General features: G+C 39.4%; 1 protein-coding gene across 7 annotated transcripts in view; it reads right to left on the bottom strand.

Annotated features, from left to right (window-relative positions):
- Positions 1–27,879, bottom strand: part of NAALADL2 (N-acetylated alpha-linked acidic dipeptidase like 2) — a 423,667-nt gene that overhangs the window by 180,727 nt on the left and 215,061 nt on the right. For all 7 annotated transcript variants that reach the window (XM_083868730.1, XM_083868733.1, XM_083868731.1 and 4 more), the window contains one exon: positions 10,276–10,546. In XM_083868730.1, the coding sequence (XP_083724856.1) occupies positions 10,276–10,546 (271 nt within the window). The remainder of the gene's footprint in view (positions 1–10,275; positions 10,547–27,879) is intronic.

The following is a 27,879-nucleotide window of genomic DNA, read 5'->3' as shown; positions in this document are numbered from 1 at the left end:
CGTCTCTGAGATTAAACATTAATATTTTTCTGGTTTTTAACCATCTAACATTTTGGAAGAAGACTTATTTCACAAGAAACGTGTGTCATTCATGTCTCACAGAAAATAATAAATTGCACAGGGAAGACAAAGTTATTTTCTGTTTCAGGCAATCAAATTTTGGTTTTAAAAGTGCACTTAAGATTTCAGAGTTGATGTGCATCCTACATTGCACAGTAATCTAAAGGTTTTACATGACAGCACCATTTGGCTCAGCTAACCTTCATTTTGAAAATTCTGCCTATAGCAAAATTAGTAATTCACCTTTATCCCATGTGTTTCCAAAGATGAGGGTAAAGGTTCTCCTGAACTGTGCCAAATTTCACACAGATATTTTGAGCATTCATCTCTTAAGTGTGGGCAGAAACCCCAGTGAGATTTGTGAATTTGGTTCATGTTCTCTCAGCAGGGATGGAAAAACCTGGAGAGAAAGAGGAAATCCCATGCAAAGGACAGAACCTGATGCTTTTTAGTGGGAGTCCCAGTAAGCCACTCATCTTGTACAGTGGCACCTCAAAAGAAAAGCTGGAAAAACATCATCTAAAACATATGGGAAAGTCTCCAGAGACTCTGGAATCTGCACAGCTTGATGGGAGGAAAAAGCAACCTGCTCTGACACGATATAATAGATTTTATTGCTTAAAGCAAAAGCTTTGCCATCAGTGCAGCCCATCCAGAGCTCTGAGCTGGACAGAGCTTCCCTCACCCTCCCCACAGCCTGGAATTCAGGTCAGCCTCTTTCACAGCAGTACACAAGCACTCAGTATTATCGTAGCAATACCATTAGATGGTTCAGTTCCCAAGGAAAGCAGTCGGGGACATTGTTAGAGAACTATCAGATACCACAGAAATCTGTGCTCAGTTCCCTCTCTTCACCTGTTCTGATCCTTCCTGCCCTGGCTCCTGAACAATCGACAAAAAAAAACAGGGAGCTCAGTTTGTGCTCCCATAATTCTGATGCAACCACAGATTTCCCTAATGATCCATCTTCCTGCAGGCAGTGCTGCCTTTCCTTGAGTTTAATCAGCACAAGAAACTCAATTCAGTACACGAGGTAAAGAACACTCAACAGTCACCATCAGCAATGTCCACCACTTTCAACTTCTGCTCAAGGGGTTCCCTCCATGTTTCTTCAATTGACTCTACATTTTTGGTACCTATTTCACAAACACTGTCAACAATTTATCTACACAGCCTGTAGCGAAAATTGAACAGTTGTGAAAGTTTACTTCAGGCAGAGCAACCCTTACAGCAGCAGTAAGATCATCAGAGAAAGACCTCAATTCAAAGAGTTGGCATTATCCTCACAATCCTGAGCCTAACACTGTCCATACTGACAAAATTCCTCATCCTAGACCTCAGTCTGTGACTTTACACGATTAAAATGTTCTACTTTAGCCTTAAGACATAAGAGATTTTGTGGTAAAAAGGCAACATGGAGAAAAACACGGTAAAATCTTCTTGAATAAAATGTTTTGTTAGAAAACCGACACATTAATTCTTTTTCCAGCAATGTAAAATTTCTAGATTTTTCCTACTAATTCATTATCTAAAATATTCCCCAGGTGAAGATCATGCCTGGCAATCTCTGACCTGTAGCAGGAGATACATCCCTCTTGGATGAGCAGGCAGCAGGAGCTTTCTTGCATATTTAAGCGGCTTTGCTCCCCCGTAGTTGCAGCCACTGCCAGACCTCTTCCATCCTTATTCACCCCTGTCTGCCCCTTCAAGGCACCAGAGTGAGGCAGTGAATCTTGCAGCAGACAGGACTAACTCTAGATGGTAACATAATTCAGTGGAAGGAAGATAAATTCCTTCAAGTATCTTCTTTCTCACACACACCTACTCTGGGGCCAGTCACAACCTGGTGATTGATGAGGCACCTTCCCTTTGAACTGCAGAGCTCAGGAGCACCAGAAATAATGGTGAGAATAAAACTGATATAGCTCAGAATTAATTCATATTGAGGCCCTCTTAATGAATGAGATAAACACTGTAACTAATATTCATTTCATGAGGCTAGACGTGAGATTTATTTATATTTCGTGGGAGAGACAGCGCATCAGAATAAAATCCTAAGAATGTCTAAGAGGGAAGACCAATGTGTTTTCAGCTTTATTTGCTTTGCACTATTTATTTATTTATTTATTTTAAAAGAGATGCTTCTCTCCTGGGAGTGCAGTTGGTAGGTGGAGGCCTAAGTGCTGTATTTCCAAACAGATTTAAAAGGGAATTTCTGAACAAAAGCTTTTTCTCAGGACATTTTAGTCCAGGCAGTGAAGAGGTTCTGGCATTTTGACAGTTTCCATACACAGCCAATGCCCTTCTGCCAACAGCACCTGGATACCAAACTTACACTTGCCAATGGTTACTGCCCTTTTACTATTATTATTATTATTATTAGCTTTTTATTCTTTTTTACATTTTTAAGAATTCAGTTCTTAACATATTTTTCAACCAGCTGTATCACAGCAGCACTTTTTTTCTGTTTTTTCATCCTGCTCTCAAAGGTTTGAAAAGTTACTTGCTTCAAAGAGTTTCCTCTGAGAGTGGTCATTTTTTTTGGTCTTTCCTACTACCAAGGCTGTGTCCAGGTTTAGAACATTCCTCAAAGCACTCTCTAGAGAGGTACATCCTTTGCTCTTTAATACCAAAGTTTTTTAACAAATAAGTCAGACAACTCTGCAGTTCTCACCAAATTATTCTTCTAATGACAGCTTTATCCTTAGTTTGAGTTACATTTAAAACCTCTCAAGGATCCTTATGGTTTTGGGGTTTTTTTAGTAGGAACTTATTTCCACTCTTTCACATGCTCATCTTAGGAGATTATATTTGGACTTTATATCACCACATCTAACAGAGATAAGAAATCTTCAGACTTGTGTTGGATTTTCAGTGCTACTTTCATCTTGAAATATTAAAAAATATTTTAACAGTGAGACAGAGACTCTTATAGAAAAGCATCCAATAAACTCATAGAAGAAGATGTTTTAAGATTTTGCCAAAATGCTGTCCAATGGTGACTGTAGGGGCTGTACTGGTAGGTAGAGAGAACTCCTAAGATAAAACACTGCTGAAGATTTAACTGGTAAGGTTTATCCCACTACACTGAAAATTAAAATAGCTGCTGCTGATTCTTTTCAGCTGCCAGCTCTAATTCACAAGACACCACCATTATTTAGTTATTTTAGTCCAACTTAAAAAAATAATCAAGTGAAGTATGGCAGAAGAGTGACTTTTTGCCTTTAAAAAATCTATTTTATTAGAGCAATTGTAACCCATATCCTCATGGATGCCTAATGCCAGAGACTGCCAGGGCCAGAGCCCTGTGCCCACACTCCCAGACACATAATTTTTATGCTCAGTAAAATGGAATCTGCCTTCAACTACAGATGCTTTTCTATTGCTAATGTTCCTGAAGAGATTTTAGGACTTGCTTCTCTTCCTGAAAAACAAACTTAAAAAAAAATGAGAAGCAGCAATAGTTTAATCAATATTGTATTTTACAGTCACTCATAACTACCAGAGAACTGAGCAGCATTTTAAGCAGTTCTTTATTGTCCATGCATGAAACTACATTTTTTAAAACAATAAAGTAATGTAAGTAGTTTTAGGGACAAGGATTGAGTATTATATAAATACAAAAATATTTTGTTATTGTTCTCATATCAGTTGTAGTTGTTTCTTATGATGTTTTTCTCACACTAGCAATTTTTGAAAAGCTGATATTTAATAGTCCCTCTGTTGAAGGGAATTTTTGGCTTTTCTCAGCATGAGTAGGATTCCTTTGAGGCAGTTTTAAACCTCCAGAATACTGGAGAAATTTAAAAGAAAAAGATCCCTAAAACTCAATCCCAAGAGCTCACAGCACAAAAAGCTTTTTACGTGAAAATTCCTCCTCTGAGTAAAATATTGCCTTTACAAACTTAAACAGAGAAGAATGCACAGGTAGGTTATTGGTAGGTTCATATTTACTAAGAAGGTGAAGAAAAAGTTAAGAAGAGAGAGAAGATGGCACTACCTAAAAAAACATGACTTGGGGTTTGGCAGAAAGGTTTCCACTTGTCCTGAGTCCACTTGTATTGAGGTTTGAAATAAACACCATTAATAAAGAGTGGGGGTGGAAAAAAGTCTGACTGGGTGAGCACCAACCCAGGTATCCACTGAACTGCAGAGGTGATGGCAACTCAGTCGCTCTGATTATACCATAAAAATTAAAGAGAAAAATATTCCTTGGAGACCTGTGCAATTGCAGAAATTTCACTGCTATTCTCTCACACTGACTACTAACAGACAAAATTTAACTCTGCTCAGAAATTATGTAATTCCCATTTATTTCAATAGGAATTCTACTTGCAGTAAAACCTAAAAAAGGCACCAAATAATCTTCCCAAGCCCTCAGGGTTCGCACCCTTTAGTTTTTACCATGCAGTTGGAATATAAATAATTGTTATGGTTCACCATTGCTCCCTCTGTAATATTGTGCAGAGGCTTCACTAAGAAATGCCTTCAGCTGATTCTGTGCAATGGCATGGAAGTGTTCAGTGATCTGTTATGTCTCTACATACCAAGATCCCTCACCTTTTGCTATTTTATAATTTAAAATTTCTCATTAATTATCAATGGTATTATTACTAAAATGCCATTACTAACATTTTATTAGTAAAAAACCATCAGGACAGCATTGACTTGAAATTATAAACAGCAAAAGGCTCTGCAGCAGCAGCAGCAGTTGCATCTTTGAAACCCTGCCCTTCAATGACACAAAAATCTTCCAGCAATATTAATCGGGGCTTTGTGCATGATGAACTACTATTATTTTTAGGGAACTGTACAACTTTATTTATTAATGGTTATGTGATATATGCCAGAAAACTGACAGGATGTTCTGCAGGACATCTCTTCAACCATCGCTTCTGGAGCCCTCGCCTGCAATTTTAAATTATATAACCTTCACATTGCATTTCACAGCTTTCTATATGTAATTATAATGGAGTGGCAGCTATGCTGTAGTTAATGTTGAATGTTGTTTTCTGCTTAAAGGTCAAGTCTATTCTAAAATCCATATTCTTAGTGAGATTGTCTTGAAAATTTGCTGTGCCTACTTGGTATGCGGAGCAGCGGTCTAAATTATGATTATTTGTGGAAGAGGTTTCGGAGAAACTCTTCTATAAATAAAAGATAAATAAAGCTGCATTAAAACTTGTAAATGTTACCCAAAAATCACATGATTCTTCTCATTTGTGTGTATGTGTTATTCAACCTATAGCCCTAACCATCTGCAAAACTGATTTCAGTTGCTAGGGATTCATTTTAGCTAGCGCATGTCTCTTCAGAGAAGAAAAACTTAAAAAATGTTAATAAAGATAATAATGAACTAAATTTGGCATGCCTAAAAGAATTAAATGCACACATGCATCAAGATTCCCTCTAGCTTGGTATTTTGCACCAATGTGCCATCAGAAATGACTGAAAGACTTAGGAAGAGAAGCTGTGATTATTTAATCTAAATTAAACGCACTCTCTGCCTTTGGAATTCAAGATGTGCGAGTGAGCACGCTGCAGAAGGCTCATTTAGAAATTTTGCCTGGGGATAAAAATAACCTGGGAAGATTTTAAAATTTTCTAAAACCAACCCGCTGACACTGATCTTAATTCTGAAATATTGTGAAGGAAATTACCACTGATTAGCTGGAGGGAAGAGAAAAGATAATAAGGGTGCACTAATCACATTTCCAGCACAATGAAACCGAATCAAATGAAAGCACACTTTGGGGTCAAGGACTTCCTGATGCACTGTCCCCTCCAGAGGAACCTTTTGGTGCAGAGCTGGAAATAAAGAGAGTTGGCAGCAAATAGGACTGTACACCTGAGCAGAGAGGGGAGGGAACTGTAGGACACAAAAGTGGCGACAGTAGGACACACTCCTGGAAGGAGTGGGAAAGGTTAGTGGAACAGGCAGTGGAGGAGAGGAAGATTCCCATCTTCCTGCAAAGGACCTGGGAAAGAAGAGGATGGGTGGGGAGAGACATCTGAAGACAGCCATAAGAAAATGGGATATAGGATAAGAGGTGAGCCAACTCCCCTCCTTGTGAAAGAGGATCTGACAGCAAAATCCGAGTCCTGCTTTTCTTATTCCCCTCTTGCCAAGATTGAAGAATGGTGGGAAGATGACTGAGTGAGCTTAACAGATGGGCTTGTACTTCCCAGATTGCTTCAGGTTGCATTAATCTCTGCAGTGGGTTCTCATTTAGTGAGAAAATGTCACCAAAACAAACGAACCGGAGCAGACTGGGACGTGACCAGCAGATGCAGAGAATCTCTTCTGCACAGTGTGGGTAGAGGCAGGCAGGCAGCATTCCCACTTGTCTGCTCCCTGCAGCCCCTCCAAAACTTATCAAAGATACCCCTGACTGGGAGTATAAATGGCTCAGATCAGCAGACACAGCAACAGAGAAATCAGAAGAAACTGGGAGCATGGATGATGGCAGGGAAGTGAGGTGACACAGCAGAGGAGTCAGAGCAGTCAGGGAACAAGGACAGAGCAGTGGCCAAAATATAAAGCAGACATAGTCAAGTGTTGGGAGAACTGCCTTGGAGATGAGCACAATTCATTTCTGTCCATAAACCCTCAAATAATCCCTGCCTGCATGTGCATCTCCACTTTGGAGAACATGCCAGTACTTCTGCTCTTGCATCCTCTCCAGGCTCCTGAACCAACATGAAAGGCCCAGGAAAGAAACAGGATGGTTTGCTGGGTTTGCTGAGAGGATCCATGAGGGTGGAAACAAACCTCAAACCAGAAGAGAGGAGCAGCAAAGGAACCAACAGGGTTTTGGTGCATTATTCCAAAAGAGGCAGAGCAGTGAATCATGAGACAATGCTGTATAACAGAGGACACCAAGTACCTCAGTTCAAAGTATGAAACCAGACTTAGGATTGGCAAAAGTTCCTTAACACTTCCATAAAGAAAAGAGTGAATAAACTGAAGGTGAAAGGAAAGTGAGGAAAACTTCAGGTCACACAAACATCATTTCAGAAAATGCATGAATACAAAGCAAATACCATTTACATTTTGCTTTAATTAGTCTGTCCGTGAAGGTTATTTCAACACACCAACCATTACATCTGCGAGGACTATTTCCAGTTGCTAAAGAAACAGTGGAGGGAGCAGACAAATATTGTGGACTTGTGTTTGTTCCAGAAGCTGCTGCACTCAGCAGAACTGATTGAAACCAACTTCCCAGTGCCCTGAGTGCCACCCAGGCTGCTGCAAGCCCAAATGGAGCCCTGCTCCTCCTCTGGTGCACTCAGGGATCACCACCACCCACATCCCACTGACAACATTTACCAGTGTGCAACTGAAGGGGGACATAAGATTTTGGGGGCTCACAGCCCCCCCCCTCATCAGCTCCTGCTGGTGCTCCCCAGCTCAGCCTCTCTACTCCCCAGGGACAGAAGAATTCCAGAGCTCCTGGATCCTGATGCTCCAGGAGGCAGAAGCAGCACATTCGGATTCCCCACACCACACTCACTGGGAGACTGGCTGGATACTGCCTGACAATGCATTTTGCTTTAATGCATAAATTTGAAGCAATGTAATTTCCATTTATATGTGCACTCTGTTGGCCAGAGCAGCTTTCCTGTTTTTATCAAGCAGACAAAAGGTTTAAGCTCTATAAAAGGTGGCTGATATTTAAGTTTTAATAAAAATATATTTCAGGTATGTAATTCTTTCCTTAGGCTGACCTAGCCTACAATATATTATTTACATAACTGCTGCAATATCTATTTCAAAACTGACTCGACAGCCCTCTCCAGAACTGTAAGCTGCCCTGCCTGTCACCATGATGGGTAAACACTGTCACCTTTTCACAGCCCGATGAAATATAGAGGAGTAGTAAAGTGCACCATCCATCACAATGGCATTAAGTAGGTTTTTGAAGTAGATTTCAGATCACAAATGCTCACATTTTTACTCACAAATGCTGTTTAGACTGTTACCAGAAAGCACAAATTGGATGGCTCATATACAATGGCCGTATGATGAATGGACATGACAGGTGGTCAAAGAAAATGACTCTTGCTGTTCTACAAATAACCTTGTCAACATCAAAGTGGAGCTGTAGCTCTGCTGGTAGCCAGACTGCAATAGCTTAATGGTTTTATTTGCTTCAACTTCTAGAAAACCAAACAGACAAATGAGATACAATGAAGCAGCAGCATCCAGGCAGTATTAGCAATTCAGCCTGATTAAGTGACACATAATAGGAATTTTCTGCTAAGGATGTGCCACATTTGAAAGAAAATTATTCAGGTTATGAGTGGCTGTTATAAAAATACCTGTTCACAGGAAAACCTTCATGATTTTGCAATCACAAACCACTGTAGGATATTCAAAATACACAACCTGTAGTTCCACTGCAAGCAATCAAGTCACTTTCTGATGGCTGAACCCAGCAACAGCCACCACCTGCTACTTCTCATTTAAAGTTTTTCTACTTCCATTAGTTTAAATAGTAGAGATTAGTGAGTAGGCTTCAAAGTCAGGAAGGTTAGATCACTACCAACTTACCTGTAGCCTAAACAAATAGGAAAATTTCCCTTTTAGGCAGAACCTCTAGATCTAAGGACATTTCAGGTAGATTTTTTGAAGAAGAGAAGAACACATCTCAAGTTTTTTAACATCGCTGAGGCATCTCGAAGAATTGAGTATAAAACTATGCAGAGAGTCTTTCTTTGGCTCCAGTGCAAGTTTGGAGTTTTGCCAAAGCCGAGGTCCAGCCCTTGTGATGAGGATGGTGTGTGTGGGCATCATTTCTGCTGAACTCATAAGAGAAACCTGCCCTGGAAGATAATGGAATGTGGAACACGTGCTGCTGGGAATAACAGCAGTGGTTCTTCCCGGAACATTGGATTTCCTTCAATCTGATGAATTTGTTAGCAACACATTGACATTCGTGAAATGAAACCCCAAAGGTCACAACCATTCTTCTCTCTGATTAAAGTTACTCTTACTAAGTTACAATGAGAAAATAATATTATATATGGAGGTTTTAAGTGATATGAGACGGCAACCCCATTCATTAGTACCTGGAAAAGTTAAAGTGTGTATCATGGAAGTTAGGACCTCTTCTTGCCTGACTAATTTGGTTCTCAGCAACAAATCTGAAGTGGACAGAAGGACTCAGCATGGAGAGTAGGCATGCTTAAATATTAAGATGTTCACAATCTGTTCCTTTAAAGTCTGTAAGTGTTCTAAGCCATAAGCAAACATGTATTTCGGACAGAAACAATGATGGAAAACCCCCAACATCAGTGGAATAGTAAGTCAGTATTTTTTAAAAGGAGGAAGGCAATAATAATGCAATTAACAGTGAAACTGCAATTTTTACATTTCAGAAGTATTAATTAAGATTTACACTGTCTTACTAAGAAGGTAAACAGAAATGATGGCCCCTCTGTGCACTCTCAAAATATTTAGCAAGAAGCTAAAGGAAAACAGACAGAGAAGACAGCACACAAGAAAAAACAAGATAATCCAAGATCTTATTTCACTTGGCAAGTAACAAATCCAAACAAGTAGACTCTTTTTGCTGACAAAACTTCCTAGAGTAACTACTGTAAGATAGAACTACAAATTGGTGTTTTCAAGAGGAAACAGAGCAGATGTGTCAACTGAGTTGTCACAGAAGAAATTATGTGAGATCCACAACCATAATTCAGAGGCTCCAGGTATTAGCCCAGCACTCCCACCAGACTCATCTTATCCTTCCTACCAGCATCCCTCAAACCAGTAGCTCTCATACATCAGCAAGGATAAAGTAAAATTCTAGACACGGCTTCCAGATTTTTACACACAAGCAAAATGTGTCAATTCATAAACACAGGTACTTTAAAAAAAAAATGAAAAAAATTCATGTAGATATATGTGAGTGAATATCTGTATCTATATATATCTCCTATGAACTATTAATATAATTAAAGTTGTAAAGTTAATTAAGATAACTATGATTGGGCTACATCATAATTCACATAAAATAAGCATAAATAAATATGCTTATTTTAAGCCTGAGCATTTCAGCTTATTATCAATTGGACTTGATTATCTTAGAGGTCTTTTCCTACCTAAATAATTCTGTGATTCTATGTGCAATTTTCCAGCCAGGTTCAGCAAAAGCTGATGTTTGCTGACTCTATTTCACCACAAGTGACAGAGACAAATGGCCACGTTACCTCAAGAGTTCCTTTGGCAGAATAAGCTGCGTAGGAGTACAGGAGGTCTTGGCTGGGAGGTGTTTTGGGGTCTCTGCTGCACTGCTGTCCACTTGGATAAAAGCATTCCCCGCTGCTCTGCAGAGTGACTGTGTTTGAGGAAGGGCCTGGCAGGTCGAGCAGAACGGAGTAATTCACCAGCTGGACATCCTCCAGGCCTTGGGAACGCCACTGACCCAGGATTTCCATTGCAATGTCTGCATCATCTTCTCTGGGGAACTCTAACAAATCTCTGGGAAAAAAAACAAAAGACGCAGAAGTGAACACAGGTTTAGTTTATTTCCCACTAGGACTCTTGTACATTAGTACACATCAGTGCATGACTTTATTAAAAACCAATTATCAAACATGCAAGAAACACATACAACTTTCATTTTTTTGCAAATATTTTCTTTCCAAGTACGAGACAAAGGCAACTGCTTTTTGGAAAATAAATATAAGGGAAAAAATGTATGAACAGGAAATGTATCCAAATGAAATAAAGAATCCTACAGAAATTATCACAGTAACTTCTTCAAATTTCATATGTCGTTTGCTGATCAAATTTCTAAAAGAGCATAAATTTAACCAATCTTTAAACATGAAGAAGCCAATCTGAAGTAACATCTCAAGGACATCAAGGAGGGCATGATGTTGAAAATAAGTTATAATTACATGTTTGGCTTGAATTCATCAAGGAAAGTAAATTTACTAAGCAGAGTGGAACTGTTCCCCCAGATGATGTGCTCACTGTCAGCAAGTTCTTCACATTTCCTACCTACACTGAAAGATCACCTGAGCCACCAGCTTGGCCAGTATAAAAGGCAAACATGGGAATTATTTTATCCACTGATGGGTCAATGACAACTCAGGTTGGTCTGGGTTTGCATCACTTTCAACACTGGCTGGCACAGGGGCCACAGGATGAAGGCTCCAAAGGACCATCTTCCTCCTCAGCACATGCCAAAGGATTCCAGATGCTGAAACTATTGCCATGATCACTTCAGAGGATGGGCTTGCTGAAGAAGCAACTGAAGGCTTTCCCTACTTATGCAGGCAAGCAGTCATGTAAGCAAAGGAGGACAGAAATATTTTTTTTTACTCAAATAAAAAGCACTACCCATGTGCAGCACAAAAAGCTTATGGAATATTTGCTAGATTTTGTGAAATTGGAGTTTTTTGGGGGTTTTTTTGTGTGTGTCTACAAAGCTCTCAGGACTGAAAAGAAGATTAAGGATCACAGATGTATTGATTTCCAAGCACAGAAATACTGACACTGCCTGAGTGTCTTGTCCACAACCTTCTCTTCACAAAAAGGCCACTAAATTTAACGTCTTTAAAGTCCTTATCAGAACTTCAAACAATACCCTGGCTGTCTTACACACATCAAAAATAAATGGTTTAATAATGTACAGTGTTTTTAAGCAAGCAATAGGTATCTGAGAATCCCAGCAGGTGCTTTCCAGGTACCCCTGCAATACCCAAAACCATTGCTGCAGGTGGGAATTTCCTGGCACTGAAGGGTCTGCACTGCCCCCAGGGAGAGCCCCAGCAAGCAAAGCTTATGGTGGAAGTCAAGAACAAGGGCTCCCTTCTCCACCCATCTTATGACTGAACATTTGAGAAATGAACATTTACTGCCCACACAACATCATGGCCTTAAAAAGGCAGAAAGTGAAGTTATAACACCCATTACACCTGGAAATGGCTCAAAAATTATATATTCCATTCAAATGCCTAATGCCCATCATCACAGTTCATGGGTGGAATGATTATTCCAACATGCAAAAGGCTTTTTTTTCAAACAAACATTTCTTTGTATAAATGTGCTTTTTATAAAATCTATTTGTTCAAAGCAATATGTTGTATCCCAGGCTGCATTGCCCCAGCGAGGCTGTTCACACACAAAGTTCAAAATCTTTACAACAACACTGGCCTTATGCTGGGAATTCCGGGATCCTGTCAGGAGCAATAACTGTCTTGCAGATTTAATGTTTTTAAATTATCTAAAATAAGTCTTCAAGCAGTCTACACCACACAGATGACTTAATCCAATCTGCAGTATATTACAAGTTTCCAATTTCATCTCCTGTGCCTGCTAATGTAATGACATAAACTTGGGCAGTGCAGAAATACAGAAAGTTGTTTGATTAACACAATCATTAAGAGAATATCTACATTTCCCTCCTGTGATAGAAACATTAATAGAATAAATAATTAAAGAAACTTATCCCAGGCCAATAGGGTTATGGCACATTGCAACCAGAAGTATTTAGTCACAAGAAAAGGAATTAAGCATTAAAAGAGGAAGATACAATAAGCAAATTGCTCCCTTACTAATAGAAGTTACTTTCCACTTCATAATTAAATCAACACGTCTTTGAAACTTTTGTGACAACACATCTGATTAAGTTACAGAAATGATCCCACTCACTATTTACTCCATAATGTCTTTATAGCATGTTAAAATCTAATTGCAAATTATGAGCACACATTATTTTACAATAAATCAGCACGTATTAGACTACTTTGATAAATCTTATGAACATCACCAGAAAGACTTTTTTTCTCCAGACTTATTGCAATAGCTGACTTGCATTTGCCTTTGATGCTGACAGCATGAACTTAAGAGTCAGAGGCAATTTAACTCATTATTTTTTCACATCCTAATTGTATAACAAGTAAAATATGCAACACCAGTATTTCCCAAACCCAGCCAAATTCAGAAAATTGTCAAGCTTGGCAGTTCAGACTAGAAGAAGAATATCAACACTTCACATGCACTTCACAGTCCTTTACAAATGCTCAAATTATTTACTTCCTAGAACTTGCAGGGCTCAGAGGCTCCCAGCAGTGGGATTTCAGCAGTGGGGAGGAGCAGCCCCTTGGGATGAGGATGTTTCCCAAGCAGCTGCATGCTCAGAAGGAACCAATTCCAATGCAATTGCCAGTTTCCACTTATAGCACTGCCTTTGATTACTTCAGCCAAATTTTTGACTCCCTTTGGTCACATTAAAAAGATTCTTTATTCAACTACATTCAGTGGGAATAACCACAAAGTTTATGGGCACATCTTTGTTGCTGTAAATCTGCATAATCCAGCAAAGTGGAGCCACCACAGACTGAAGATTTGGTCTCAAGTCAGAATCAACACTAATAAACGTAACAATGCCAGTCTGAACACTCTTGTGCCTTTATAGGATGCTCTCAGTGATTTCCACTAATTCCTTTACTTTCTAATACAGGTCAGTATTGAACTAATCTACATCAGAACAAGACAAACTCATTTCTTGAGCATCCTCTTCCATCTCAAAATGCCCAGTTCCTGAACTCAAAAAAACCAGGTAAAATTGCACTTAAAACTCAGAAAGTTCACTCTACTTCACTTGAATAAGGTAGAGATTTCCCACTTTGATGTGATGAAAAGACCACTTCTGTTGGAGATTCAAAGTCCTAAACCTAGAAAACTAATTTTAAATATGTTTAAGATATTTCTGAAAAAAAGCCAGGGGTTCTGCAGCCTCTGCAGCTTCCAAAGGCTATTCTTTACCAGACAGTTAAAAAAGACAAACAAACATGCGCACACAAAATATACAAATTTCATTTTCAATTTGGTAACCATGGGGAACACAGACCTGCCGTGCCTTAATGGAAATTCATTTGCTCCAACAGCACTTTTTGACACAGCTTGCCAAAGGAGAGAACAAGGTATTGCAAGTAAACCATCTGGGACACTGAAACACCACTCAACAGACACTGAAAAATTACAACAGGTCACTCTAACAACCAAGAGATGGAATAATTTAACTGTATGACAAAATTACTTCTCAGATAATCCTATTAAATTGCTATAAAACCCCATGAAAAAAAATGGAATTGCAGAAGGATTCTACAGATTCAATCTGAAAAATCTACAGGGACAAAAATTCCCCACAAACACGTAAAATTTCAAGTGTGGTTTGGTTTGTTTTTTTTTTCTTTTCAGATTTACCACCTGTACTGCCACAAACATGGGGAACTGGCCTACACTTCCTGGCCTACTAAGAAAAAATAATCTGAATTCCAGTTTTGCTGAGTTAGATGTTTAAGAGCCTTATTCCCATATTTCAACTGTAAATTTCCACTATTTTCTTCCAGTTCACCGAAATTGTTCATAAAGCCACTACTGTAATTTTAGATAAGAGCTAACAACAAATGCCATTTTGGAATTTTTACAGATCGATTTTTCAGCTGAGTAGCTGCTCTCAGATCCTGTGAGTTGCAACGACTGCTCACATTTTGTAAAGCTGCACCAGATCAAAGTGTTCCCTTGTCTAACACGATGCTCCCAACAGTAGCTGGTAGCAGATAATCACAAAAGAATGCAGGAAATGCATCACGTGGGGTTATCACATTTATAGCCTCTCATGCAAATATGTTGTTCTTTTTGGGTTTTTTTTTTTAAAACCTCAAACTTGGTGCAGGCTGAGTTTTAAAGATGTTTTCATATGTTGAGGATTTCAGAGCTCGTTTCAGTCCATTAAGAGCCGAGCTGTGGTACCCGCACTCACCAACTGCTCAGCAGATGCACCAGCACTTCCCACACTTGCAGAAAGAGGAGTTATTTGTGTCCATCACACACAGTGTGCACACACAGGAAATGCTCAGGAAATACCACCTGCCCAAGCCACATCTGCTTCAGTTTTAATTACATGTTCCTGTTAATTAGGGCACTCCACTGGGCTGGTCTCCAACCTGCCCGGTTGGATTTCCCATGGTCTGAACTGATGGCCACAAATCTGCTGCTCCCAAAAGGTAGAAATAAATAAATTCAGATCCAAGAGAGGACAAATATTTATCAGGAGGTGAGAGAAACACGCTCATGGTGCAGAGAGCTGCACAGAGGATCCTGAAGCACCTCAGGTTCTTCAGGTTACATTGCAAGGTCACCAGCATCTGGTGCAGAGAGCTGATCTGTGAAATGTCCTCTGTCACATCTACCATCAGTCTTCACACATCCTGGATATTCTGGGCATATTTCTAGCAATAATAATAATAACAACAATTAACCCCTGCTCATACTTACTCCTTTTGCTATCTAAGGGAATATTTACAGAGCTGCATCTACACCACAAATCTTACATAGGGCTTACAATACACATTTTAACATGTTTTAACATAAAGAAGTACAAATCATGCTTTTAACAAAAAGGACTGTGATTTATGGCAGCTTTTAATTCTCACAGACATAAATTAATTCAATTCATGAAATCATAAAAAATACAGAATGTCAGAAAACAGAATTCTGGCTCTGAATTTGGTTGTGCAATTCTCTAGCAAAATAACGCTTTTGATTTTTTTTTTTCTTTTTTTTTTAACATTATGCGTACTGTGGCTTTCAGGTATTTCCAATAAAAGTGTCACAAGCTCTCTCTTTAGAAAATCACACTATGAGAAAATAGAGAAATACTTTTAAACTAAGTTTTATAGTATTTTTCCACTGTGTTTAAGTCCACCAGGGTATTAGACTTTCTCAGGGGTACCTGACCATGTGTATCTTCTATCACAGTATAAATTCATGCAGAACTGCTCCAGGGCAAACCTCTCATTTTCCTGAGAAGTTCTTCGCCAGGGGATTGAAGAACACTCAGATCTCAGCCCCTGCTGGCTCCCAAGCTTAGCTATTTTGTACATTTATGTTTTTTCACAACAGGAATACCAAGTTTACTGCTCCTACCCATCACATCAGTCAAATGCCTTCTATATTTTTTAAATAAAATTCATTGGGACAGTTCAAATCTCACCTTCCAACACCATGATGCAAGCCAAACTTGCATTCAAGGCAGATGGTGGAAGGCATTGAAAAATGACTGATTCTCTCGCTGTCAGGTCCACAGTTTATTGGAAAACAAGCAACCCTTTGTTCCTCTACACTAAACATTGCAAAGTCATGAACTGGCCATAGGTGAGTTTTCCAAAGCTTTTTAAGAGATCTGGATGTCAGTTACGTGACATTTAGCCAGCATCCAAATCTTCCAAATACTTCAGAACATTAGAGGGTCAATATGAGATAAGCACATCACTCAAGGGGGGACAGGTAGGAAGAGACAGAGCTAGGAACAGAAACCAGAGTGGCTATTTACACTTGTGGCTTCAGTTATCAAAGTCTTTTTTTTTTTCTTTAAAATCTTACTTAATCATATTTTTTTTTCAAGCACTCACTTTTCTGTGACCTTGCTCAACTACCCAGTGCAGACATGGATGAGAATGTCATCAAGCATTTCTTCCCCTCATTTTGGAAGCAAGTTTGAAAAACAAAACAAAACACCCCACAAGAACAAAAACAAAACCAAGGAAAAAAAAACAAAAAAACACCCACAGATGGTTCTCGCTATCTACTTTAAGAATAGCAAATGAACCACAGAACCCTTAACATGGAGAAGGACAGCTCCAGTCCCTCGAATGAACTATTTTAAAGATCCTAAGATCTAATTTCACAGAAAGAAGAGAGACAAAATAACTTTTACACTGTGTACTTCAGTTCTAAAGAACTCACTGCCATGTTCCACTGTTCCCTTTGGTTACAAGAATGACACATTTTCCTTTTACCAAAGCAATGAGACCTTGCTTCTCCCTAACACAAAGCTTCAAATACTTACCACAAACTGGACTGCTCTACTCCTCACACATTTATTCTATTTATTACAATAAATGGCTTTCAACAGATTGGTTAAAAAAAAGCACATTCTTTCAATACATGTACACAATGAAGATCTCTATACAGGAAACCTCTTTTATTATTATTAAAGGAACTCTTGTTTGAAAGATGATCTCTCAAAATGATGCCATTTTCTCTCACAATCAATAACATGCCCACAACTACAGTTTTCTTATTAACTTTCACAGTTGCTAAATTTCAGTCAAGAGAGGTTTTCCTCTATGGCACAGATGACTGTGTGCATGCATAACAACACAAACTGTATCTCTGTACCGTTTAAAACATTTTAAATAAGCAGCATGCTTTATTTTTTTTTGGATATACAAGGATAGCTTAGCCTTTGTTTTAAATACAGCAAAGAGAACATACAATTTTATTCACCTAATTATTTAATGAAGGGTTTTACTCTGTTTTCTCCCAATGCAAGAGAAGCAGCAGCAGCTCCAAACAGCTGTGCCCTGCATTTTCCAGCAGGTTACAACGCCCAGGGCGATGTCGAGCCACAGCAGAAGGAGGACGAGGAAAAGACAATCCCTCACCTTGAAATGTTTGCATATAACCCTGCATTCCCTGGCAGAGCACTGACCCAGCAGAACTTCACAATGATATAATCTTCTTTTCTTCCCAGACCACAGGGAATATGTCAGTGTCTCAATAAAATGTGACCAGCTGCATAATCAAGTCCAAGTGGTTCCTTTTACTGTCGGACACAATTAGGTTTACTTCCAGCAAGAGACCATTGCTGTGTGGATGTGAATAGCAGTGGATGGTTCTTTTTCTATACAGAAAACCTATTGATCAAAAAAAACCCTTGAAACCTTGCTTTTTATACAGGAAATCTGCTGATGATTAAAAAAAAAATCTCAATACTGCTCAACTGGCAATATTTTATTCCTTTCAATCACCAATCATTAGACTACACTGTGAAATCTAAAGTAATTACACTGAATGTGTCATTTGGATGGCACTGGACTTTTGGAACTGTATGATTTAACTTTTAAATAATACCCCAGTTTTCAAAGGACAATGAGGAATTAAAGAGGGCATGGTAACCCAAAATTAAAAAACAACCCACCAAAAAACCAAAACCAACACCCACCTCACAACAACTTCACAATGCTTAGAAAAGCTACCTATTATTTAAAGATTGAGGATGACTTTGAATTAGATAAACCCTCAAATATAGTTTTTAGAACTTGAAAAGAATGTAAAATCTTTAATTTCTTTCATGAATTTCAAGTAGGTAACCTTATATAGAGGAAAACCTAAGACAGCCACAAGATGATGCCATGTAACCTTCCTGTTACCAGCCTCATTTTCTTATCAATATATGTTAATTTACCAGTGCCATTCTATCAGAACTCCAAAGATTCCCAGCTGATACGTCAGCTTGGATATTTCATTTCAAAAATATTTAGAAGTTCAGTAGAGTGTATTGGTTAAAATGAAAGCTGGAGATTAAAAGAAAAAAAAAAAAGGAGAAAGGATAAAATACCATCTCCACATGCTTATGTAAGAAAAGTGTTATCACAAATGCCATATCACATGGCTTAGTTCTGATAATCTCCATCTCACCAGCTGAACTGTGTTTCAGACGCATTTGTTTTTATCTGAAAACACTGACAGCTTCCAAGTGACCCTTCAGTTCTAATATACAGCTGAGGAAATCAGCACTGATAACCAAAACACTGTCCTGAAGTTATTTACACTGTACCACAAATCCAACTGCTTGTGGATAAACTAAAAGCTCCCTCCAAAGGAGCAAGCATAAAATCTTATACAGACAGGCTTGGGACGAGGCCACAGGAGATTATTTGGTTTGAGACAGGCTCAGCTCACCCTACTGCCACCCCAGGCATTTGTTTTCCTGCCCTTTTCCAAAGATATAAACCTCTTGTCCATCCTAAATAATCACTTTCCTCTATTTAGACACACTGTGTTTTCTCCTTTCCTCCACTCATGTTGAGAACAGACTAATCTTTTTCTCTCTCCAAGTTTTTTTTTACATACTTAAGGATTGCTCTCATGGCCTTCCCTCAAATGATCTTGTCTTAATATCAAATTTCCTCACTCTTTTCATCCATTTCCTAAGAGCCACTGCTCCTGAAATCTCCAACTGCCCTCCCTCACCTCTTCTGGTCCCTTGCCAGCCTGTCCCCACTCCTCCTGAAGCAGAAGTCCAAGAAAAGGCCATTGTGAATATGCCATTTGCACTGAAAATGAAGGATTAGTATCCAATTATCCTCTGCCTCCATAAAATTCAATTATTATCCTCCTGGTGTCCTTTATTTTGATTTCAAGTCTGTACCTCTCCAGTAAGTTCATTGACTCCTTAACTCTGCTGACCTCAAAGGGGCCTCATCATTTCATCACCCATTTGCTTCAAGAAGGAATGGTCCTGAATACACCTCCATGAACTGTATAAAACAGGTCAGATTTTCAAAGTGCTGGGAATCCACTGTTAAAAATGCATTCACCTGCCCCCCCCCAACCAAAAAGTTCCCAAAAACTAAGCTTAAGTATCAGACTTCCAGAATTGCTCTATCTGCCCCCACACCAGATTTAACTGGACACTAGAAGGATAAACTTTTTAAAGTAGGCAAAATTTGAAATATTTGCTTGCTCAGTCCTAAGTCTCTACTGATGTCAATTCTGGGGCTGATCAGAAATTTGGCTTCCAAAATCATCACTCCATTTGCAATGAGACTCCAGTAAGTTTGCTCTCAACACAGCAAATCTCTTGAAACCACCTGCACAGCCCACTCCAGGTCCACACAAAAAGGTCCTTTCTGTCCCTCGTAAGGCTGATATACCCACTTCATCTCTTCCCAGCAGTCTCAGTAAAGTCCACACATCCCTGAAGGGCACATTTATTATAATACTTGGGCGTACAAGGCAAAATGTTGGTGTCACAGTGCAGAGATTTCTAGAAAAGTGATAGAAAATGGACCTGACCTGTTCCTTCTCCACCTCTTCCTTTGGCACATTTCATATGCAACATTCCCTGCTGACACTGGCGTGTCCAGGAGTACCTCACTTCCCCCAAAGCCATCCATTTATCCACATTTCCCTCCCATTGCAGACTTCCCTCAGACTTCTGGCCCTTCTCCAGCTGAAAATAAAATAAACCCCACAAAGTGTCCCCAGAACAGCAGGTGCTGGTTTCAGGGTGCAATATTCACACTGACTAACTAACTCACTTTCAGCCTCTCTTATGATCAAACAAAAATTTCAAAGCCTGGTTTTAAGCAAACAGAGCACAAAATGAAAGACCAAGACAACAGAAATACGCAGATGTTCAGGAATTGGAATCCAGGCTGAAAAAAGCCCCTCACTATTCAGCACAAATTGATGTACCATCACCTGAACTGCTCACTGCCAGGACAAATGGGTGATGGCTCAACCCAAAGGCCAGAGTGGGGTGGCTGTTGCTAGACAGTAAAAGTGCTCTAGTCCAAAGCTGCAATGTCAATTAAATCTTTGAGGGGAAAAAAATTAAAATCAGAATTGTTATATAACAACAGAAAACTTCTGTACTTTTTTTTTTTTTTTTTTTCTAGCTTTCTGCAAATATATTATGAGTCTGAGTTTGTTCCTAATGTGGTGTGTTAAGGAAGCCATAGACAGACATGAGGATACAAAACAGGATTCAGAGATTCACCAATTGAGCAGGTTTTTACAGAGTACTCACATACAGAACACAGTCAGGTTATCTCCACTGCAGGAAAAAAAAAAAATTGTCATGGCCATGCTGCATTGCTTCTCACATCTACTATGAAGACAAAGTCATCTATTAAACTATCAAGTAGCTGGAGGAATTGTGGGAGGCAGATGGTCTATTTGTTATTAGCATGACATGATTACTCATATTCTTGGTAACAAACTACCCACGTGGACTATGCAGACACAACATTTCACCCCCGAGTTTCTTAAAAATCCGTGACATTAACACATATGACACACTCGCTGACATATAAAAAGGATAAATATCACAATGATAAAACCAGTAAGAGGTTCAAAGTCTAAATATATTCAATCAAGCTGAATAAGAACAGCTTCAGATCTTTAGCCAGGGACAAAGAAAACATCAAACCACGACTTTTGCAGTGTAGCCACAATCAAAATTGTATGAACAGGAAAAAAAAAAATTGAAGAATTGTAGCTATACCTGAACCAATAGGCACTACAAGAGGTATCTGTAGAGTCTGAGTTTTGGGAAAACTGAAAATAAATTGAATTTTTTGTGTTTTATTGGAAACCTTCAGAAAACAAATCTACCTTACTTAGCAAATACAGGAACCCAGTGAGTGTTTCAGTGCAGCCTAATGGATATCGTGTCCCTTCTTCAACTTCTTCCTCCACTCACCCCCAAAGTGGTTCAGATTTACAGCCCATATTGTGCCTGTTCACTGGCACTCTCGCTGCAGGCAGAATTCTGCCAGAAAGAGAAAAACACAACAGGGAAAGACTCAAGGAAAGAGTCAACAATTCCTGTGCATTTATTCCTCAGAGCAGCACATTGCAACAGCCAGTCATGGATTTTGCACACATTTACTTCAATGAACCGATTGAAACTGCACAAGTGCAAATCCATACGTGGACGTTATTTTGAAGCAGTTGTTTTGTTTAATGAAGAATCATTGCAGGCTTTTCTTTCTGTACATTTTCTGCTGGCTGCAGACATTGCCACAGGCAGTGTCCATAACTCCACTGTCACAGAGCAGACACACTCACCCCTGCACCAACTGCAAGCTCTCCCTTAACCACAATTAAAACCATACCCAAAGAAGTTCCTTTTAAACCAAAATATATGTGCCTAAATTAGGATCAGCTCCTTCTGTTTCTTCCAGAGCAGATACAAGGACAACTAGGACAGCATTCACTTCTGAATTTTGGTCAGATGCTTCAGCAAATTACTTTGCATTAAAGATTCATTCTACAAGCCACAACCACTATGAGATCTAAGCAACCTGGACTGTGTTAGAAGGCAAAAAGAAGGACTACATTATTGTGAGTCTTGCTACTGAAGAAAATACAATCTGGAAGTGAATGCAATGCTGAGTGAAACAAATAGGGGATTTTATTAAATCTGATCTCCAATTAAAACAAGTATCACATGTGGTTAAGCCTTAGAAACTTTAAAAAAAACAAACTTATTGTAACAGAGAGCACAAGGGAAGAGGCAAAACATATTTTCAGTGAAGTTAATGGTTTTGTCAACAAAATACAATATTAGCTGTGATATTTATGTAAGCAATATCTTCCAGAGCACCGACAGGATTTAGGAAAGGGAGAAGACTTAAGCTTCTCTTTGGAATTGCATGTGGGATCATCTTTTCTACAGAGTGTTTGCAACAGCAAATTTCCTTAGCAATCAGTGGAAATGCTGCATCAATGCAGAGTCTGGGTATCCACAGAGAGAGCACAAAAAGGCTCCAGACCCCCAAATATGTGCCAGTCACTGTGAATTAGGACAAAGTTTGCTTCTGTATCTGTCTCAGTGAACTCTACTCTGTCAAGACTGCCAAACTCTGCCTGTACCCTCTCTTTTTTCTGAGGTTTTGTGATTTGCTTTGGGATGTGGGCGTGGAGGAGGCTCACCTCATGTCACACACTTTCTTTAACCATTCTTAGGAGCTTTTCTACCGCTTCTCCTCACCATCCTCCCCTTCCCACTGCAAACTGTCCTTTGGTTACCCCAGCCTTTGATGGCTTCACATCTGCTCTCCTGCAGTGCCACATTTCACTCCTGAAACGTCCCTTGTCAGCTCCAGCCCACTATTCCCCTATAACATATTCCTCTGTGTGCTAAGCTGACAGGATCAGCAAACAAATAATATAATGCATTTGAGCCTTGGGACTGAAAAAATGACTGATGAGCCAAACACACCTTGAGTGGAGAAAGAAAGAAAGAATTCAACTTGACAGGGGAGCTGGACCATGTATGCCTCCCCCAGCCTTTCATCCTGCATATCACAGGAGAAACACTCCAGAAACATTGGCTTATAAAAATAATTTACTCACAATATCCAGATGGTGAGTGGGGAGAGGAATAGCCTAGCTGCTGGAAGTGTTTTCCCACCTTGTATCAGATTTTAAAGTTTTAGATAAAAGTGATGTCACTTGAGGTGACTTGGCAGTCTGTGCCCACAGTTTGCTCTCTAGGCCAGCATGAGGTACAAATTTGTGTAATTCGGGTAAAATCTTTTTCTACCTCAATAATCAGGTCCTAAATTTTATTTAATAATATTAATCATAGTCTTCATGTGTAATACAGTATCTTTCTTTTGGAGGATCAAAATACCAGCTTATTTAATGCTTGGATTGTTAGGGTTGTTTTGCTTTTTTGGGGGGGGGGAGGGGAAGTTATGATAAGATTTTGTATAATTCTGTTACACAAGGCAGATGAGAACATTTAGAGAGCTGAGAGATGGAAAATGAGAATAATCTTGCTCTGCATCATCTTCTTTTCACCTTGGCCACTAACATTAAGAAATGTGATTTAATGACACATTTATTTGAAGACAACAACAGCTTTATAGCTTACTATACACTGCATTGCTAGGATGCATTTCTTAAATCATCAACAAAATTACCCTCTCTAGCTATGCATTTAGTCTACCTCTCAGCAACTGGAAAGATTGGATTAATCACATTAGCCACAGCCAAGACTTCTTTTGACTTTTTTAATGGCTGATTAACATTAGAATCTCTGATCCATATTTAGACATATAAATAAATAAAATCTTGAATTAAAAATGATGAGCACTGAAAATTAGGTCACCTACGTAGGAGTTTTATTAAAGACTTAAGTACAGTTGAGATTATTTCCTCCCCAGTTAGAACATTTTCCCATGGGAGACTGGCAAGTCCATAGCATCAGGCATTTCTAAGGACAAGACAGTCCCCACATGGTTCATCCTCTTCTGCTCACTCAGGTCTCAGCCCAAAGTCTCAAGAGCCTTTCTCAAACTCAATTAAGTCACCCATCTCCAGCTTCCCCTAAAGGGATTCCTGTCCCAAGCCCTTCCCTACCCCTCTGCCTGCATCTGAAAACTCCTGTTTGTTCAGCTCTGCTGATGGAACAATAAACTCACCTCATCCAGAACACTCTGGGGGGATTATTTACACAATTTAAACACTATATACTTGTTAATTGAGCTAATCCACCACATGGAAATATGTTTTTGTGCAGCCAGTCTGCTCCCTAAGACTAACTGTAATTTTTTTAACAAGCCCCCATCCAACACCAATCCTCTTCCAGCAATTTTTGGGCACCCACAATAGGCAGTGGCTGTTCTGTTTCCTGAAATGAAACCAGCACATCAAAACCTTCTAGCTGAATGGGCCTGACCTTTGTAAAGCAGTGCTATTAATAAGATAAAATAAACTGCAGGACTCCAGCAAGCAGGTTAAAAACTCAGTAAAGAGCCAGGAGACGACATGAAATGAGACTAAGTGGTCTGTGCGTAATGAAGTAGACGATATCCTAAAATTGAATCAGCCTCCAATAGCCAAGATCTGCTTTTAAAATACAGAGATACATCTGCATTGGCAAATGAAAAGGCAAAGAGTGCATTTAAGGCAGTCAAAGGAACACTGTTTCTATCCATTTGTATTCCAGAACAATGATGCATGAAATAATGGCTGTTAATACACAGGATTGCACAGATTAAGGATAAACCCCAAACCACACTGACTGCAAGAGGAAATACCTACTTTTCTCCCTATAAATGTGCAGACCTCTTATATGAACATATAACTGCAAAAACAAGTTTTCAGAACTGCATTTCCTTAGTTCAGATATAGAATATTTATATATACCCCTAGGAATAACTGGTAATCCGTGCACATGTGTGTGCTTGTGTGTGCACACAGCATCAGCTGCTGGGACTGCAAGGAGCCTGACACCTGCTTCATCTGCTGCTGCTGTTTTCTTGTTTAAGGCAGATTGCAGAGCACCAGAAGATTTCAATGCAACCCTTGATGACAGCAAGATGTCTGGAACACAACCTGCTTTCTCTGCCCCTGAACACTTGTAGCTGCAGCTCCACTTGTCTCCTGCCAGCTGCAGCACAAACCCCAGGAGACTCAGCTACCCCAGGCTGCTCCAGCCTCATTTACCACAGAGAGACCCACAAGAGCTTTTCAGCTGCTGTTAGATGATTACAGAGGAATTTTCAGTTAAAAAAAAAAATAAAAAGAAAAACATTTAAAAAATTCCAATATCTAACAAGGTCAAAAACTTAATGTAAACTCCTAACATGACAAAATTACAGGATCACCTCCCATACACTGAACTCTGTCCCTCTGGGTTAATTACAGAGCAAAGCTGTGCCCCCGCACCAAAACCCCCGAAGTTATGGTACCACACAAAGGGTAAAGTTTAATTTAATCAAAGGCATTTTACATGCTATCTTCACACTCATCAGTTCCATAATGTGACAGAGACATTCACAGTACAAAACCCCATCAAATGCTTCCAGAAATTACACCACTATTGCCATATGCTTCAAAAATCTTCCAGTGCAAAACTGACTGTAATTCTTTTCCTGTACTCACAGGAAGTGATCAATTCAGAGACACTAGTTTCTACCAAAAATACATTTATGAACCATTAATGTGCAAAATTCTATTATGCAACCTAACCAGTATTTTGCCCACACTCCAAAACTAGATAGATCACTGATGTATGAAATATTTTCTTCCAAGTAGCCTCCCTCAGTAGACAACTACTAAATTCTTAGACATCTTCCTTACATAACTAAAAACAGAAAAATACACCCCAAACACCCCAAACCATAGAAGCCACTTACATAAAAAGCTTTAAAGAGCCTGAAAGAGACCAACAGGTGAACTTAATCTGATTACCCACATCCTATCAAGGATTTCATATTGTAACAGGTTGGATTATCAGATAATTCCTGCCAACTGTATCATTAAAAACATTAATTTATAACAGGTTGCAGTTGTCAACTAATGAGTGCATTGTTAATGTGGCATCACACATATAATCACAAGGAGGCAATATGTAATTTCTTATTTTTGAGAGTGGGAGACTACCAATAACACAAGAATTTTATCACTGTATTTTTTTCCATCTTTTAATCCAGGCACAGGAAGAAGTGGCAACTGAAACACTCAGAAGGGTTTTGGGATCCTTGATTGTCTCAATGCTTTTATGCCTTACAATACTCACCACAAGTTGACACATCCCACAAAAATGGTCCAGTCAGTGCTTTTAACATTTAAAATACACCTTAAAGCAATTTCAGACAGAAGCTGGAGAAGAGGAGCGAAGGGAAAAGGTACAACATGCTGCCAAGATCCCATTGTGTATTACCAACTCTCATTTTAGGCATATCTGTGTAATATGACCAACTATCAGCAAGATTTTTATAGGATATTACACAGACAAGCAAATAGTACTTGAAATGTCATGCGTGGTTCACAGTGCAGCCTTTCCCCCCAGCTTTATTCCCAAATTCCTATAGAAGTGCCTAGAGCAACAAATAAAGTTTCCAGCCATGCAAATCTGTTTTGAATTTAATCTCAAGTCTTAGCTCCTGGAATACTGTGATGGTGTCAGATTTTCAGCTTTTATTAAAAAATATTTTAGCTGTTCAGATTACAAAGGAGAACGTAACAGAAATGAGCCAAGACCACTCAGTACTCAGACAACAAATTAAAAAGTATTTCTATTTAGACATAATTACTTTCATTGCTTGAGCAAGTAACAATAGAAAGCAGATGAATCATTTTGCCTCGTGGTGTTGACAATACTGCTTTGTGCAGTACTAAAAACGAAAATTAAGGTGGTGAGACAGTCACAGAGGGACATGGTCTTGGGTGTCTTTGGTCAGATGTTTGCCTGCACTGCCAGGGATGAGCAGCTTTGGGGTCACCACTACAGGGTCCCAAGAGCAATGTCACCCACTGCCAGCCAGCTCTGCTGCCTTTGGGGTCCCTTCCCTGGTGGCAACTCAGAGGATCTGGCAGGCACAGAGCCACAAGAACACATTCAATACACTCAGAGCTTTGGATGAGCACTCCTCTGGTCTAGGCACACCATCTTAGTGAATATTAAAGCAGTATTTGGAATAATATTTTATTGCCCTACACCTCCTGCTTGCTGGAGAGCTGCTCCATGCCACACCACAGAGAAGAGAAAACCAAAGGGGTCTGGAGCACTGCAAACCCTGAGCCAAACTTTGATTTACACTGAGGAGAGGAAAAGGATATAATAAGAGATGGATAAACCCCTTTCGCTTGCTGTAATATAAAGAAAACTATTCTAAACAACAAGCCTATTCTGGAAAACCCCTAGGCTAACAATTTAATTTCTGACTGCAGGGATATTACCTTGTTAAATCAACAGTCAGTGAAAGGCTTTTACTTCTCCCTGTAAATGCATTCTCAGTCCTCCCCTTCCCCACTGCACTCCTGCCACCAGATAGAGGGCACATCATGTGGCACTCACAGGGGGAACGAGCAGGGAAAGCCACAACCCTTCCTGTGGCTCTTGTCTCATTCCAAACAAATAAATACAGTTTAAAGTGACTGTCTGGAGGGAGAATTTGGTCCAGCAGCACGAGGACACAGCTCGCACGCCGTTCCTGGTGGAAAAGCCATCCAGCGGTGGTTTTATGAGGAATAAAGTCATCCATTTGAAACTGTGCTGAGGATATAACAGTAATTTATGTAGTTACCACTTACAGTCTTTAGATTAGGAGATGATAGCCAGCCAATGCAAGATTTATTCTTTCAAAAGGCATTTCTTTCTTGAAATAGAGGGCGAGCAAAGGAGTGTAGTGTTATGCTGTAAGTATTGTATACATTGTGAATAAAGTTACTGCAGGAAAAGGAAAAACAGTTTAACTCTTCAGCCA

This window comes from Zosterops lateralis (assembly GCF_965231275.1).
Source record: "Zosterops lateralis genome assembly, chromosome: 10".
NCBI lineage: Eukaryota > Metazoa > Chordata > Aves > Passeriformes > Zosteropidae > Zosterops > Zosterops lateralis.
This window is presented reverse-complemented; position numbering and strand designations above follow the sequence as displayed.